Raw genomic sequence first — 18061 nt, 5'->3', positions numbered from 1 at the left:
TGACTTGTTTCTAAATCTTAATGTTCTCAACAGTCTAAATTAACTGTTAGAAAATGGGGTTTTGGACCAGTGGCTTTTGCACCCTTGTTTCTTTGCCCCATTCGTGGTAGCAGAAATGGGGTTTCCTTGTCTAGAGTTATATCCTGGACAGTAAAAGCCATGGAGTAGAGAACTGACTTGTTAATTATTTTGAACAGTCATAAGTCCTGTTTCTTAGAATCCCCCTTTACCCTATGCTGGCTTCCTAGTATTTGAATGATGGAAGATGAGTATAAATACTTTTACTGCTGCTTTTGGTTGATGGTTTAGCAGCCTGAGATGGTAGACAGTCTTAAAATTGGTATGCAACTGCTCGTAGGATCCAGGCAAGTTAGACTGACGATGGGCAGACATAATGTAATGGGACAGATGTAGACTCTGGTGAATTGGAGAGTACATGCATCACCTAAAAGGGTCAACAGCTACTGCTCTCCAGCTTGTTGCGCCCATGTGAGAACAGGAGCCTGGTGGTGTAACACCACCAAAATTTTTGAAAAAAGCTTGAAATCTGAATCTTAACGAAAAAGTTTTTTGTTTTTTGACATGTTGGCAACTAAGAAGGCTTTTTAAAATTATGGCCTAAATGTATCTGTAGAGTGGATATGATCAATTTGTGACCTCTTGTGTACTCTGTGATACAGAGTATTGAGTCCCCATGGGTGTAATGTGAGGAAGACTAGTGTTATGTAATTAGAGAGATTCATTCTTTTGTGGTGAGTTGGTCTTTCTTCTAGATACCACTGGAAAAGTTTAATACACTGTTTCTTAAATTCCCAGTTAGTTATGGAGAATGAACTATCAGTTCTTTATCTTTGTGGAAAGAAAAATTGGAGCCCTGATAATGAGAGCTGAATTCCTGATGTGCGGCCTCTAAAAGTTCAGAGATAAGGGTGGACCCAAGCTGCCAAGTTTGGGACTCCTGTTTGGAAATGGCAAAATTCCTCATAAGTAGAAGCAATCGTAGCAATCCTATATATGTATTTCATAGATTCTCCCAAAGTCTTGCCAAGAGATATCCTTCATCCTACACAGTAAAAATTAAGAGGGAGAACTTGCTACAAATCTAGTTGATACACTGGAGAAAATAATAATCCTACTTATAACTTAGCAGCAGACTGATAAAGCGAATAAAGTTTGACTCAACGTGCAGTTACAGTGTTGTCACTGTTTACTCTTTAAAGCAGGAGGAACTTAGAAAAGACACTTCTGGTTTTCTGCCTATGTAAAATGGCTCCTAATAATCATTTTACTACCATGAAAACGAAGACCAAGGGTCTGTGGGTATAAATGTGATCTATTAAGAGAAATGAGTAATCTGATTTTATTGGATGTAGATATTTTCATAGAAATGCTCAGCACTAATGAATACATCAAAAACCATACTTTATTTTATGTATAGCAATACAATTTACATATTAAATAACACTATAATAGAATGATTTGATATAGTTTTAAACAGAAGAAAAAAAGGAAAAATTTCAGGTTACAAAACCCCCCGAACAAATTAAAAAACCAAAAAACCAAAAAAACCACTTTTTCCAAATGGGTCAATGCAACGACTGTATTCAGTGACTAATTATGTCTAATTCCTATTGCACAAATGGTCAATGAAATTAAAAAAGAAAACCCAACTTTCACAATCACTTCCTCAAAGAAATAACACATGTTGGATTCTTTTGGAATGCAAAGATGGTTCTTGCTACTTCAATACACAGAAAGTTGAATTCACATTATCCACCACAAAGGAAAAAAAAAAAACAAAAAAACTATGACAGAGTTGAAACTAGAAAAAAATTAGCTTTATATGAAAATATAAAATTCTATGATTATATACCATAGATACAAAGTTCTCAGAAGATGCTTATCCAAGCAACAAAATATTTACAGTTTTAATGATTTTAGCTATTTCAAAATGAAGTGAAAGAGACATGAATCAACATGAAGGCTGAATTTTTTTTTTTTAGAAACAATGGCTGCTTTCTAGTTTCAAATGTCCTAACAAAAAAGGAGTCACTACCCCAAATGTTGGAGAGTTGCGACATTTTATAAAATCGGCTGTCTCCTTTTCTGGAGATGTTTATTTCTCAAAACTCAAGATATTTTTCTTGAAATTAATTATCCTCTGTAGAAAATGCTTCCCTTTGCAAATATTTAACAAAAATACTAAAAACAGTTTAACAGCTAAGACAAAGTAGAGGCCAAATATTATTACAATTCCTTCCTATTTGTAGCATGCCTTCTTTCTAGAGATAAGTAAAGCCAATATTGTATGTTAAGTGGCAACTAAGGGCAAGCGCAAAGGGGTAAGTGAAATTACAGCTGTTGAAAAAAAAAAAGCAGGCATTTTCCCTTCATATAAAAATTCACTGGCACCATTTGAACATAAACTTTAGGACATAGCAGTTGAAAATGCATTTTCCAGTATACCTGCTAAATTCTTAAGACAAACTACATTTTGATTATTATTTCTTAAATTACGATGAGTTTGGGTTTCTTTTTTTAATTTTTTGCTTAGAATTAGTAGTATGTATCTTTGGTAAATTGGTATCTATATTTTAATTTTTAAATACAGTGTATATGCATTTAAGAAAAAATTCATAACAAGGCAGTTGTGCTGTGTCATTATAAAGTAATTAAGGTTATTTGCTGATTTCAGTATGTCACTCTGGGCTAAAAACTGCAACAGCCAGACCTTAAATGCCATAACCCTCTCTGACCTTGCTGGACTTTTCAACTCGAAATAGACTCTAAAAGCACCAAGACATAAAAATTAGGAAAACCAATCCACCTAATTTTAATCATCTTGAATTTCAGAAGGAAACTTTTTTTTTTAAATATGAAAGATGATATTGTGGCTTTTAGATGAAGGAACGAGTTCTCTTGATGGCAATAAGGTGTGTTTTTTCTGATGTCCAGCATGGCCACTTGTTCTGATCTTTGCAATTCAGTTTTGAATGATGTGTGCATTCTGCTTACCTAGAGCTAAATTCATACACTCCCAAAAGCTTACTTTTATAACATAGCACAGATTAATTTGCAATAGCTATTTCCTTTCCTCCTGAGTGCAAGTGGTAATAACCTTGCTATGTAGTTAAGCGATGTGCTTATTATGTCTCAAAGAGAACACCATCTTTGCCTCTGGAAAGACGCAAGCATATATTTGCCAATAACAGATGAAGAATAATAGTGAGGATACACTCCATGGTCAAAGTGAGGAACGGCTGAATATAACTATCCTCAGTGAAGTGTGTTTGGACCACTTTGGCAAGATGGGCAAATAGCAATTGCTTATAGTTCAGTGTGTCGGGATTTGTAGACTTTGGTTCAAGACCGCTACAGACACACAATTGCTCACAGAGAACTTCTAAGCCATCCTTGTAATGTTTCTATTGTATTTACTAGCTCTCTCTCTTTTATCATGATTCTGATACCCCTGGAAGAGATGGTCACAGAATTGGAGGGTATGCATTCCATGAACTGAGCCCTCTGTAATAGCACAGAAGGGAATACTTGCCATGTGTCTTGTAACCAGTGTTTACTTTTGTTAAGAAAAAATGACAGTGGGACCATGAACCCCAACTTGAATGTTACTTCTGAAAGTCAAGTTCACTGTACTATCTACTGAGAAGAATTAGCTCATATCAATACTCTGTACAACTAGAGGAACCTACTTAATTGAGTAAAATGATCCAGCTTTTGCCATGATGTGAAACCTTTCCCTTACTGATTTCCCTCAGCCAGCCGGCAACTGTAGTGTTCCTGTGTTAAAGCTTTTTTCCTTAAGTGTTAGGCAGAGCTTCCTTGTGTCACCTCTGATGGGAGCAGAGGGGCGGTAAAGGTGTCTGTGTCCTCTAGCACACGCAGCTTAGCAAACTTGGCTCACTTGTACATCTTTTCTCAACCTAGCCCACACAGTTCGTGAACAGTGGACTGTTCTGTGTGGCTGAATCTATGTGATGAAAAGACGAGATGAACCCTGGCAAGTTATGTAGTTCACGAAAACTCCGTTGACCTGGCCTATGTCTTAGAAATCCTGGGCTAGTCCTGTAGCCTCTCTCTCCTTAGTAGCTTTGCTCCTTCAGGTCCACTCTGACAAACTTCATAGAAACCCAACTCAAGATAAACAGAATCTCAAGGCTGATTATCATGAATGTTTTAATGCCTATCCAGATGGTACGATAATAGCCAGTATGGACTTTTGGTTGAAGTTTATTGACATAAAAAATAACCAAAACCCTTTTCTTCTTAATAGGCCCAGTTCTGGTGATGGTTTCACTTCTGACAGAAGCCATCCCTCAAGAGCAAATGTGCAGTTGAAGAAACAGATCTCAGTAAGTAGCCTATTTTTCTAAATAACTGAACTGAAATTTCTTATTAATGCTCCTAATTTTCCCATGATGTACAGCAGGGTGAATATGGCTCCAAGAAACTGCTTCCTTGGGCTCTGTGTCATGATGAGCAGTCTCTTTTTATCTGTTCTTGAGGCTAAACTACACAAAAGCATACAAAGCTGTCTCCTATTTTTAAAAACTGTTTGAAAATGTCACTATCACCTTTCACTCCAGATTCTAATTTTCTCTCTCCAAATCAGGTTTATCCATGTGTGGGAATCTAGATAGTCCCAAAGACTTTTGCTAATACAGTATTTTCAGTTTAATCCTAAGTAGAAGAATGCATGTAGTTATGAGATTTATCATGAAACATTTGGCAAAAAAAAGGAAAGAAAAGAATGTAAGAATGTTAGCTATATAGGTAGTTTTTTATTAGATTGCTATAGGAGTAATAGGAATATTTTAGAGGACTAGTTTCAAAATTACACACCTGCAAAGATTTTCATTATTCCACCTGCCATGAGGTATGCTTTTATAAACCATGAAGCATTAATGGAGATTCACTAAAGGGATTCATAACTGGAGTTATATAAAATATTGCCATCTCTCTTTGGTAAAAGATGGCCCTGATTTTGGGGTGTAGCTATTTCAGAGAGTCAAAATGGAAACAACAGACACTGTCCACACAGCTACTGTGAAAACTGTAATACAGAGATACCTTTTATTTTGACACAATTGGGCATTCTTTTTAAGCTATGAATATAACTTTGTAACTAGTAAGTGATGTTCACATGAAACAACTCAAACCTTCTAATTTCTTAATGGCTATCTTCACCATCATAAATGAAACTGTTTCAAGGCCATGAGGTTTGATAGACCTTCAGAGTAGCTTCCCCACACCAGCTAGTCTTTAAAAGAAAACAGTGCTCATCCACTCCATTAAACTGCAGAAGGCATACAGTATCGAACAGTGCCTTGAAAAAACAGAAGAGGAGAACTGAGGAAAAGTACAGCATTGCCTGCTAGTAGAATGCAACTGCTTTAGCAACAACAATAATAATAATTAAAAAAACCAAGATTCACTGTCATAACAAAGACCTTCACTGGACTGAATTAAAAAGTAGCATGTGTGCTGTCACGGAATGTCACATCAGGGTTTGCTTTAGTATTATAGGCAGTAACACTGATCAGATAGTGCAAACTAGGTAAAACCGCGTTTCACTGTGTGAAATGAACAGAGGTGCAAATGCTCAGTAGGATACCATTAAGACATAAAATGGCAAAAAATAAATATCAAAACTTTTTATCAGTGTAGAAAAGTAACCAGGTTATTGTATAACGTAGAGTCTGGCAAAAAAAGGCCTCAAAAAAGTTCTCAGTCTTCAGAAGTTTTACAAATTAAGCGCCCTTTCAGGATTCTGCTCACACTAGAGATTCCATGCTCTCGGCAGGGTCCGATTCATCTGCCATGAGAACAGCACCATTTTTGTCCACTGTCATGGGACCATTTCCATTTTCTTTAGTGCTGACCAAGCTGAGCATTGCTTTGTAGACAAACTGGTATTGTTCCTGGAAAACAAGAGGGAGACAGTTTTTTGAGCCAAAGAGCAGCTCCATCATTTATTTCATCTCAGGTGGAAATACTGACTAAAAATGTAAATGTGAAAAATATACTAGAGAAACAGGAATTATGTCTCTGCTAGTTCAGACACTTAAAAAGTAATCTCCTGAATCCTTTATAATCAAGACCTACACCTTCTTCATGTCCTTTTGATCCCTGTTACCTTGGAATGAATTCTCGGTGTTGAAAGTCCACTAAGATAACAGGATATCCATATTTTACAATCAGAGGATACTATATTCTAGAAAGCAGAGTCTCTCAACCTCAGCCCTTTGGACACGTGGGCCAGGTCCATGTGGAGGGCTGTCTTAGGCACTGCAGGATGTTTAGCAGCATCCCTGGGCCCTACTCACTTAACCCCATCTCCAGCTGTGACAACCAAAAAAGGTCTCCAGACATTGCCCAACACTCCCTGGGGGGAAAAGTCACCCCCCATCAGAACCACTGTTCTAAAGGGTGAGGCTGAGTTTCAAATGATGTACAAGTTTCACAAATAAGCAAAGTACTTACAATGTCTGTGAATACTCCAGGCCTCATCAGATTGATCATTTTTGCAACCTGGAACACATCCACAGCATTTTCATTCTCCAGTTGCTGGGACAAGGTGGTAAGGGCACACAGCATTCCTGCGGAAACTGCACCGTACCTTGGGGAGGCAAAAAAAAGCTATTTCAGATTCACAAAAGGACAGAATATATTGGAACCAAATTACCATCACCTATTTCCGTAGAAGCTAGGTAGACTGTATTGATATCTACTCTAGAACACAAAAATGAGTGAAATGCTGGACGAGGGCAGAGATTTAGAGGTTAGCATAAAGGTGACATTTGTTTCTGAATGTCACGTCTCTCAAGACGGGCTTACCAGATGTTTAGCTTGATGTCTAATATGAAGTTAGAAGTTCAAAATTAGACTTGGGAGGGCTGTAAGAAGATCTGATGTCGGGGACAAGCTGGGTGATATAGTAGGAAAGATAATACGAGAATTTTAACTAGAGGCTATGAGACAAGTAGAAAGTGGTGAAAGGCTCTGGAAAACATTTTTTTAACAATCCCGAAGGGCTAAATTGAACTTCCAGAATATGAATAAAAATGGAAATATGTGGCTCAAAATGCAGTCAGAGAATTTCCAAAATGAGTTTCATATTTAGTAATTAGTTTTGGCACTGAAGTGGAAGTTTCCAAGTATGAGCACCTTCTATAAAATTCTTGGAAAAATATGGTTCTCTTTGCTTCACACACAGGCCCAAAAAAGGCTTAGAAGGGTAGCAGACTTTTTCATCAGGCCAGGTTGGCATCTTCAGTTTTTACAGGAACCTGTGTGGCACATAGTTTCCATATTAATGATGAGAAAACAGATGGATTAAATGAATTGTTCAAGGAGGTGTTGCTGGTTGGTGGCAGAAATGAGACTAGAATTTAGATGCCCTGTGTCCACTGTTCTGTTAATAACTATTAAATATTGTTTCTAAATTTATTCTTACATGAAATTAAAACAGTACGGATGTTTTTACTTCTGTAATGCAAATAAAGCCAACGTCTCCCTAACCACCACCCCAACTTCAGAGGTAATCTGTCTAAGGGAAAAACTGTTATGCATTTAGGTACAGCCTTCCTAGATTTAAGGGTATCAGTACATGTCGATCAGGCTCATCATTTCATCTGCTGCATGCATACCGGATGTCCTCACTTCCCCATGGATGGACATTTAGCTTGTTTGTGCCTTGTGCACATAGCAGAGTAGCACCTCACCGTGAGGAGAAGAGCTAGGTCACAGGTATGCCCATTTAGTTTTAAAGACACTGCGGTATTTCTCTCCCATGTGTTGTTACCTGTCCATACTCCTCCCAGCCAGAGAATACTAGTTTCTCCTCATCATTTTAAACTTTGGCTTTTGCCAGTCTGATGTGTGAAAACTTGAATCTTACTGTTGGTTTAATTTGCATTTCCTTGGTTGCCAGGGGAGTTGAATATCTTTCTATGTTTACTGACCCATCTGTATTTCCTCTTCTGAAACTGCCTATTAATATACTTTGGCCATTTTTCTATTGGGTATTATATCATCTACAGTACGTGTTGCAAGTAGTTTTTTCAGTCTCTACTTTCTCTTAGCATTGTTTGTGGTTGCTTCTGTTAATGCTGAAATGTAGTTTAGATATAATCAAATTTATCAATCTTTAACTTTTTTGGAATCTTGTTTGTTAATGCTTTCTTTACCCCAGTATTTAAAAAATATTCTCCTATATTTTTCTACTTTTTTTTTTTACATGTAATTGTCTAATTCATTGGAATCTTATTCTTGTTTTGATGTAAGGTAGGGGTCTGAATTTAGTTATTTTTCCAATGGATAACCACTTGTGCCAGCATTTTTTAACATATATTTATTTGCTTTATTAATACTCATTTTAAAATGTGCTGATTTGGTTTATTTAACAAATAATGTGAACAAAGTTTCAGAAGGAATAATATCACAAAATTCCATGGTTAGACAATGCCACAACTATACTGCAAATTTTGCTTTGTTTTCCAACCTAACATTTACAAAAATGGTCATCTTTAGGGATACAAACCACACTTAGCTTTCACCATGAATGTGACCTATAAAATCAATTATCAGAGACCACATCCAGAAACCACAACATTGTCTACTTCCAGCTCATTCACAGGATCACTCCCCATGTACAAGCTCTCCCACCACATGGGAATCCAATATTCCATTCCCCACTTTCCATCCATCAGCCCCTAACATTCCTCATTCCTACTGCCTAGCCTAATTTCATCCCCATTTACTTATTTAAACCTATATTTATTAAGACAAATGATTCCTAAGTCTGTCTCACCTCTTACTGTATCTCCTGATCAAGACACCAATCCCAGTGACTCAAAATTGTTCCCTATTCAGTGGGTGCTTCAGATGAAGCACATGATTAGAATATTGATCCTCATCTAAATACAGAATCACAAAACTCAGTAACCTCCTAATATATCTGGCAATCCAACTATACCTAGAGAACTAGTCTTCTGTGCTCCATAAACATGTTCAGCCTTTTCTGAATCTTTTCCATCTCACACATACTCTTTCACTTTCCACGTATGGGATTGACGCCTGCTACACTGACAGATTACCTGAGTGTACGGTTTTGGGCTGCACGCTACAGGCCTGCAGGCCCTGTACTTGCCCAGCCTCAAGACCAAAGAAAGAGCCCGAGTCAGCAACAGAGACACCGATGGTTTAATGGATGGGGGGAGCTTACATGTCTGAAGCAAGGTCCTGGAGCGACATCCCACTGTATGCAGCAGACTGCAGCGGGCAGGACATGCAGGACATGGCAGCAGTCTTTGCTCCCTCTGTGCCAGCATTTTTTATTGAATTGTCTCATGTTTCCTCATTGATTTGAGCTGCCTTTTTAATCGTCTAAATTCTCATATATGCAGGCCTATTTCTGAACTCTCTATTTTGGCCCTTTAATCTGCTTGTCTGTTTTTTTATACTGTATTTCCCCACATTCGTTTAAATTCCCATAGGTTTTTGGTTAGTCTTGATACCTGATAAAGCAAGTTTGCACAATAGTCTTGACTGCCTCTATATTTATTGTTTCACTTTTAGTGCTTCAGACATACATATTTTCATTTTTCACTTGTACACTCGTTTCCATATACCTCTACGCTTCTACCGCATCCCATCCTGTTTCATGTTGATTGATACTGGGCTGTCAAGGAACACAAAAAGTTTTGTTGGGATTTTGGTTAGGCTGCACAGAATATATAGATAGAGCTGAGGAAATTAACATCTCTTTGAGTTTTTCTGTTCATGAACACGATATCTTTTCTCCATTTATTCAGGTCTTTCACAGTTTTCAATTAGATTTTACAGTTTTCTACGTAGTCTTTTGCCAATTTCATTTGAGAGTAAATCCTAGGTAGTTTCTGTTACTCCGAAGAATGGCCTCTTTTTGCGACAGTACTGTTTGGTTTCAGTTGATATATAGGAAAGTTATTGATTTTCACGTGGTGAACTTGTATCCGGCCATGCAGAACTCTTTTTAAGTTCTAATAAATAATCTGTGGATTCTCTAGGAAGTTGGATACATCTTTATCTGCTAGCAATGCCACTTGTCTCTTTTTTTTTATACTTCTTACATCTTTTGCTTTTACTGTATTGGCTAGGATACAATAGTTTTGTATTCTAACACTGTGAAGAGGTGTCATATTGTGTTCTTTAATGGTAAAGCTTCTAATTTTTTAATATTAAATAAAAATATTTGCTATAGGCTTCTGAGAAGTAACATTTATCAAGTTAAAAAGAATGCTTTTGACTTTTCGTTTGCTAAGAGTGTTTTCTTTTAGGGAAGGGGATTATGAATGGCTGTTATTTTATTGTATGTTTTTGAATATCTATTGATTTAAAAAAATTCCTTTAATAATGTTCTGAATTCACTGAGAGCTATTTTTGGTACCATTTAAGCAGCTCTATATTCCTAGGATAAATCTTTTTCATGATGTATATAATTCTTTTACTATAACACACTGGGTTTTTGACAGTACTTTTTTTAGACCTTTGTACCCATATTCAAGTAAGTAACATTGGCTTATACTGTTCCATTCTGGTGCTAGCCTTGTTTGTCTTCTTAATCAAGGTTACAGTAAATGTTTTCTCTGTGTGCTGTTGTTCAAATGTAGACTGGTCAAAACTTAGTGGGCCTTAACGGGTTGAAAACTCTATGTGCCAGGCTCTCTTATAAATACTTTATATGTGTCAACTTAATTGTCAGAATAACCCAGTACTACAGGTACTATTAGTATCCCCATTTTGAGGTTGAAGAAACAAGGCACATCCAGGGGAAGTAACTGGCCAAGGTCTCATAGTTTGGGAGACTACAGCTTATATTTGAGCTGATACATGTCAATGGCTCAGAACAGAGACTGACTGGTACACTGTGTTCACTAAATAGCATTTATACTATGATTAGGTAGGCTTAAAAAATTATTGGTATAGAGTTATAAATAGTTTTAAATGTTTATTTCATTTCCTTTAAAATACTTCTTGTTTTTAACCTTTTATTAAAGAAAATATCAAATGTGTACAAGGCATAGTAACCCTCACTGCACCATCACTGAACTGAAACAATCATCAGCTCATAGCTGGTGTTGTTTCATGTCAGTTTCCTCCCCATGTATTTTGAAGCAAACCCCAAGGATTTTATTCATTAATAATTTAGCATAAAACTCTAAAAGATAACGTTTTATCACACCTATGTAAATTAACAATTTTTAAAACATTTGAGAACTACAGATAAATGGTAGATTTTTTTTTCTTCCCAATGATAAATTATGCCTTCTCTTTTTCACCAATTTCCAAAGTTGTGTCTTTTGTTAGTAAAATTTAAGCAAGGAAGTCTATCTCCTCCTTGCCCCCATTTCATTACTGTTTGCTTTCCTTTTAATTCCTTGTACTTTTTGTGGATTCATTTGGTTCTTTTTCTGGCTTCTCAAGTTGAAAGCTTATTTAAAAATTGTTCTCCAATATATGAGGCTTAGGCTATACATGGTTTTCTCTGAGTATATATCCTATCAGGTTTTGAAATGCAGTGCCTTCATTATCACTTAGTTTTAGGAGTCCGTAATTTCTATTTTCATTACCTCTTTAAACCATCAATTATCTCTAATTCTAGCCATAAGGACTTCAGTGTCTGGGTATAAGAATTTGGGGTCTCATTTCATTGTTGGTTTCTAATTTAATGCATTATAATCAATGAACGTGGCCTTGTATGATATCAGTTTTATGGAATGTATGAAAATTCCATTTATGATCAGTAATTATAAATAAACTATTTTGTGTTTGAAGAGACTATATGGTCTCTCCGTAAGTCTCTCTTGGGTACATACTTTTAATATGTATTTATTTATGTATTTAATTTTAGAAATGTTTATTTCTAAATTCTATTTATTTTATTGAAGTTTAGTTGATTTACAGTGTTGTGCCAGTCTCTGCTGTACAACAAAGTGACTCAGTTACACGCATATATAAATACATTAAAAAATATATATTCTTTTCCATTATGACTTATCCCAGGAGACTGGATATAGTTCCCTGTGCTATACAGTAGGAACTTGTTGTGTATACATTCTGTATATAATTGTTTGCATGTACCAACCCCAAACTCCCAGTCCATCCCTCTCCTTCCCCCTCTTCCCCTTGGCAATCACAAGTCCGATCTCTGTGTCTGTGAGTCTGTTTCTGTTTTGTAGATAGGTGCTTTTGTGCCGTATCTTAGATTCCACATAAGTGATTATCATATGGTAGTTGTCTTTCTCTGTCCGACTGACTTAGTATGATCATCTCTAGGTCGATCCATGTAGCTGCAGGTGGCATTATTTCATTCTTTCTTACAGCTGAGTAATACTCCATTGTATATATGTACCACATCTTCTTTATCCATTCATCTGTCGACGGGCACATACTTTTTATATGTCACTATTAGATCAGCCTTGTTCATTATGGTATTCAGATCTTCTCTCTGAATGTTATTGTTCATTGTATCCTGATAATTCATTTTAAGAACTCATCCCTTTATTCAGTTCTTAGAGAATCTCAGCCATTTTTTTTTTCAGCTATTAATTTCTTCCTCTTTCATCTTTTTTCTCTCTCCAGGGATCACACCCTTAGACCGATGTTAGAACTTCTGTATCTGGCTTCCATATCTGAGTCTGATTGCGGTTTTGTCCATTGTACTACTAGCCCATCTCTCATCTTTTCCATTTCTTAGCCTCTAATTTGTTCCTGTTTCTTAATACATGTTTTTAATTCATCTCATATGGTCTTCCTTTACATCTCTGAGCATATTATTTCAAAATCCAATTATGATTGCTCTATTACCTCTGATTCACTGTATTTTTTTGTTCTTGTTCATCATGTTGTCTGTCTTCAGATTCTAAACTGAACCGGGTTTACCGTCTCATTTTAGCAGAGCTAGGAATTCCCCACCCCACCCCCAATCATTTGTATGCATTTTTTTCAATAGGGGAAGAACTTAACCCTTTAATCTCTGCTAAATCTGCTCTAGTGAAACTGTTAGGATTTTTTTTTCCCCCTTCAAGCTAACCATAGCCATTCAGATAGGAAAGTCAGGTATTATGTATTTTACTATGCACTGTGCACTCCATGCGGGATTACTCTGGCCTTTGCTTGGGTTGTCTTTCCTATATTTAGCCATTCTTAAATAACTACCTAAATAAAAGGAAGTACCTACAAAATAAGACTTTAAACAGGACTAGAAACTAGGTCAAATCAATCAAATGCATAGATACTTTAAAGTATCAGTCTTTAAAGACTGAAAAATCAAAGGCCATTCTCTTTCAGAAGTTTAGGAATTAAGTAGGATTAAAGGAGGTTTGTCAAGTTTCATGCATTTGCACTTCAAATTACAGGGACTTGGTGAACAAGAATACTGTATAAATTCACTGGTTTTGGTAGTTTGTTGGCCACTTTCTCAAAGGGCCCCATTAAGAGCAATACTTCTTTTTTTAACTAGCGCTATGCTGTTAAAATGTATTTTCATCTTCCCCTGTCTGTGCCTCAAAGAAATGAAAGTACTTTAAGTTCCCGACATTCAGTAATGTTTTCAGGTGGCTCTGTCTATATTCATTTTAAGACACGTTGGGGTTCCTTGTATCATCAGTGTGTATAATACTTATGGCCACTTAATTACACTTTTTACTACTTCATCTAATTACAATTATTGTTGTTTTGCTCTTACGATGTTGTTTTAAAAATCATAACCAACAACGCAATGCAGAGGTATAACCCTGTCACTATGAAGGAAGTGAAGCTTCCCTTCAAAATCATTACGGCAGGAAGGAAAAGAGAGCTAAAGCTTCAGTATCCATTAATCCTGGGGAATAATGGCAGCACAGAACCACAGGACTTTAAGAAATTAAAACTTTGGAAGTGAATGAGAAAGTACAGAAAACAAAACACAGTCCGGAGACACAAGGGACAGGAGTGCTTACTGTGAAAACCAGTGGGAGGCAGTGTTAACCAGTGGGATTAAACAGATCTGGATTTAACTATAGCCAGTGCCAGCTTCCTGGCTTGCCCCCTGTGCTGCTGTGTTGGGCCTTGTGCTTTGATGGGTCCCCTACTTAGGAGGGTCCTGCGTAAACTAAACTTCTTAGTTTAACGCTCTGGTGTTGCCATCTGGAAAAAAAAATTTTTAATTTTTATTTTATATTGGAGTATAGTTAATTTACAGTGTTGTGTTAGTTTCAGGGGTACCATCAAGTGATTCAGTTATACATATACATGTATCTGTTCTTTTCCAAATTCTTTTCCTATTTAGGTTCTTACGGAATATTGGGTATAGTTCCCTGTGCTATACAGTAAGTCCTTGTTGGTTATCTATTTTATATATTGTAATGCATATATTTTAATTCCAATTTATCCCTCCCCCTCACCTTTACCCTTAGGTCACTATAAGTTTGTTTTCAAAGTCTGAGTCTGTTTCTGTTTTGTAAATAAGTTAATTTGTATCTTTTTTTTAGATTCTGCATAGAAGCGATATCATACGATATTTGTCTTTCTCTCTCTGACTTAGTTCACTTAGTATGGTCATCTCCAGGTCCATCCACGTTGCTGCAAATGGCATTATTTCCTTCTTTTTAGTGGATGAGTATATTCCACTGTATATATGTACCAGATCTTCTTGATCCATTCATCTGTTGATGTTTAGGTTGCTTCCAGGTCGTGGCTATTGTAAACAGCGCTGCAATAAACACTGGGGTGCATGGTTCCATTCGAACCATGGTTTTCTCTGGATATATGCCCAGGAGTGGGATAGCTGGATCATATGGTAGCTCTATTTTTAGTTTCTTAAGGAACCTCCATACTGTTCTCCATAATGGTTGTACCAATTTACATTCCCACCAACAGTGTAGAGGGTTCCCTTTTCTCCACACCCTCTCCAGCACTTATTGTCTGTAGACTTTCTGATGATGGCCATTCTGACCGGTGTGAGGTGATACCTCATTGTAGTTTTGATTTGCATTTCTCTAATGATTAGTGATGCTGAGTATCCTTTCATGTGTTTGTTGGCAATCTGTATATCTTCTTTGGAGAAATGTCTATTTGGGTCTTCTGCCCATTTTTGGATTGGGTTGTTTGTTTTTTTGATATTGAGCTGCATGAGCTGCTTGTATATCTTGGAGATTAATCCACTGTCAGTTGCTTAATTTGCAAATATTTTCTCCCATTCTGAGGGTAGTCTTTTCGTTTTGCTTATGGTTTCCTTTGCTGTGCAAAAGCTCTGAAGTTTCATTAGGTCCCATGTGTTTATTTTTGTTTTTATTTCCATTACTCTAGGAGGTGGATCAAAAAAGATCTTGCTGTGATTTATGTCAGAGAGTTTTTTAACTATGTTTTCCTTTAAGAGATTTTTATAGTATCCGGCCTTACATTTAGGTCTTTAATCCATTCGCAGTTTATTTTTGTGTATGGTGTTAGGGAGTGTTCTAATTTCATTCTTTTACATGTAGCTGTCCAGTTTTCCCAGCATCACTTATTGAAGAGATTGTTTTTCCTCCATTGTATACCCTTGCCACCTCTGTCATGGATTAGTTGACCATAGGTGCGTGGGTTTATCTCTGGGCTTTCTATCCTGTTCCATTGATCTATATTTCTGTTTCTGTGCCAGTACCATACTGTCTTGATTACTGTTGCATTGTAGTATAGTCTGAAGTCAGGGACCCTGCTTCCTCCAGCTCCGTTTTTCTTTCTTAAGATTGCTTTGGCTATTTGGGGTCTTCTGTGTCTCCATACAAGTTTTAAGATTATTTGTTCTAGTTTTGTGAAAAATGCCATTGGTAATTTGATAGGGATTGCACTTATCTGTACATTGCCTTGGGTAGTATAGTCATTTTGACAATACTGATTCTTCCAGTCCAAGAACGTGGTATATCTCTCCATCTCTTTGTGTCATCTTTGATTTCTTTCATCAGTGTCTTAGAGTTTTCTGTACAGGTCTTTTATTCTTTTTGATGTGCTGGTAAATGGGATTGTTTCTTTAATTGGAAAATCTTTGTTAATAATTTTTGAGCAAGGGTTCCTACATTTTCATTTTGCTTTGGACCCCCACATACATTATGTAGCTGGGACTGGCTCTGACACTTGGATATGTGTGTACACAGGGCCTAATACCTACACAGGCAGCCCCCATTTCCTCATGCATGAAGCGGGGATCCTAAAGTTACCCCCCTAGTGGGGTGATTTTGAGGATTAAATGAAGGACTCAATTAGTTGTGATTTGAAGGTGTCTTTGCAGCAGTTGGTACAGAATGCAGTCCATATATTTCAGCATTTCCTCTGGACTGTCTCAGGACAAAATTAAAATTAACATTTATTGAAGACCCCAAAGAGCTTTTGCTTATTTGGGCTTTATCTGTCAATAATTACTGTATCAGATGTTAGAACTGAGAAAGTGTTAAAACACAAAACCGTGCAAGCACGCATTCCATTAGCTGTCAGAGTGGGGATGTCCTCCTGGGTCACATAGCTCTGGAAAACTCCACTGTACACTCAAGACAGAATACAAGTGAACAAGGCAATCTGTATCTTTGTATTATGAAAACAGTTGTGTCCTCTTGGATCTCTTGGAAGGGCCTTGGAGACCTCCTTCCCAACCAGGGACCCTGGGATCCCACTCTGAAAACTGTTAAATGAAATTAGCCCACGATGGCCTCCAACGGGGTGATAGAGATAGCTCCACAGTGAATTCACATTAAGTATTTGCACAGGAAATTAGCCTTCGTTCTGCGAGTGAAGGTCTAATCTACTAGTGTCTCACAAAACTGTGTAAGAACCATGCTGTGTTTTGAACTCATCTGTAGGCTCTGTGTTTAAAATTTGACAGTAGTGGTGATACAGATCAGCCTCTGGATAGAACTGTCCTGAGCAGACAAATATAGGATGCCGTGAATAAAGCAGTTTGCCTTTAAGCTGTGCCTGTGCTCAAACACAATCAGTTTACTTTCTGTTGAGGAAGTTTACCTTCAGATCATTTTACCCAGAAACTTCATCGACCTGGCACACAGCTGTGAAGACCAGATCGACAGCACAGAGTTTGTGCACTAGAAGTTCAGCTCAACTCTTTGACTTTCAGTGGGAGCACTGAGGCCTTCTTTCCGAGCCTGCCCACTGCTATCTTTGACAGAACTTAAACTTTGTGTCGATAAATTGGTTTTATCGTTCACAGATGAATGTAAGCAGGAAAAATACCAATAACCAAAACAAAAAGCAAGGCCGTCTGGGGCAAGTTCATATACGGGCACATATCCTGACTAATGGGTGAGTCATCCTAACTTGAAAGCACGGTACCAATTCATACCAATCTTTATCCACCACCCACTGTGTGTCACTCTGTGGAGAATGGGATGAATAAGTTAGCACTGCTGGTCACAGCAATGTGGGGGTGACAGTCATGTAAACAAGTAGTTACAATATGATGTGATAAACAGGAACGGCATTGGTAAAGAGGCGATGTTTATGGACGATCCCCTCTGGTTTCAGTTAGAAACAGTTCGAAGAGAGTGACTTTTGAAGTGTGTGTTGAATAAAAGGGCACTTAGACAGAATAGTATTTGCAGGGCTAAGGTGGGCTGCAGGAAGTAAATCAGTGGAGGACTGGGATGACAGCTGAAGAAGTAAAGCTTCAACCAGCTTGTAAAAGAATTTGGGAAGTGTACTGAGAAGGCATCAACAAGACTTGGTGGCCAATGATAATTGGAGGTGAGGGGGCACAGAAAAGGGCTCTGATATGTTTCTGGTTTGTACAACTAAGTGGATGGGAGCAGGCTGGGAAGGCAAGTTTGCGTTTATACATGCTAGATTTGAGGTGTGTGTTTGTAGGCCATCAGGAAGGAATATTTAGAGGTTTAAAAAGTAGGTAAGAAAGATGGAAACTGAAAGGTAACTGGCATTCAGTGTTGTACTAGAGCTAACAACTATTAAAAAACTTCAGATGTGCTTGAGTAATGTAGAAAAATAATTTTAATGGAATCACTTATCTCTTAAAGATGGT

General features: G+C 37.2%; 1 protein-coding gene across 7 annotated transcripts in view; it reads right to left on the bottom strand.

Annotated features, from left to right (window-relative positions):
- Window positions 1-1405: 1405 nt before the first annotated feature.
- PTPRG (protein tyrosine phosphatase receptor type G) overlaps window positions 1406-18061 on the bottom strand; it is a 725999-nt gene continuing 709343 nt past the window's right edge. For all 7 annotated transcript variants that reach the window (XM_073811323.1, XM_073811322.1, XM_073811324.1 and 4 more), the window contains 2 exons: window positions 6502-6637; window positions 1406-5939 (listed from right to left, as the gene is read on the bottom strand). In XM_073811323.1, the coding sequence (XP_073667424.1) occupies window positions 5793-5939; window positions 6502-6637 (283 nt within the window). In that variant the 3' untranslated portion in view covers window positions 1406-5792. The remainder of the gene's footprint in view (window positions 5940-6501; window positions 6638-18061) is intronic.

This window comes from Tursiops truncatus, chromosome 10 (assembly GCF_011762595.2).
Source record: "Tursiops truncatus isolate mTurTru1 chromosome 10, mTurTru1.mat.Y, whole genome shotgun sequence".
NCBI lineage: Eukaryota > Metazoa > Chordata > Mammalia > Artiodactyla > Delphinidae > Tursiops > Tursiops truncatus.
Note: the sequence above shows the minus strand (reverse complement) of the source record. Positions and strands in the feature narration are given on the sequence as shown.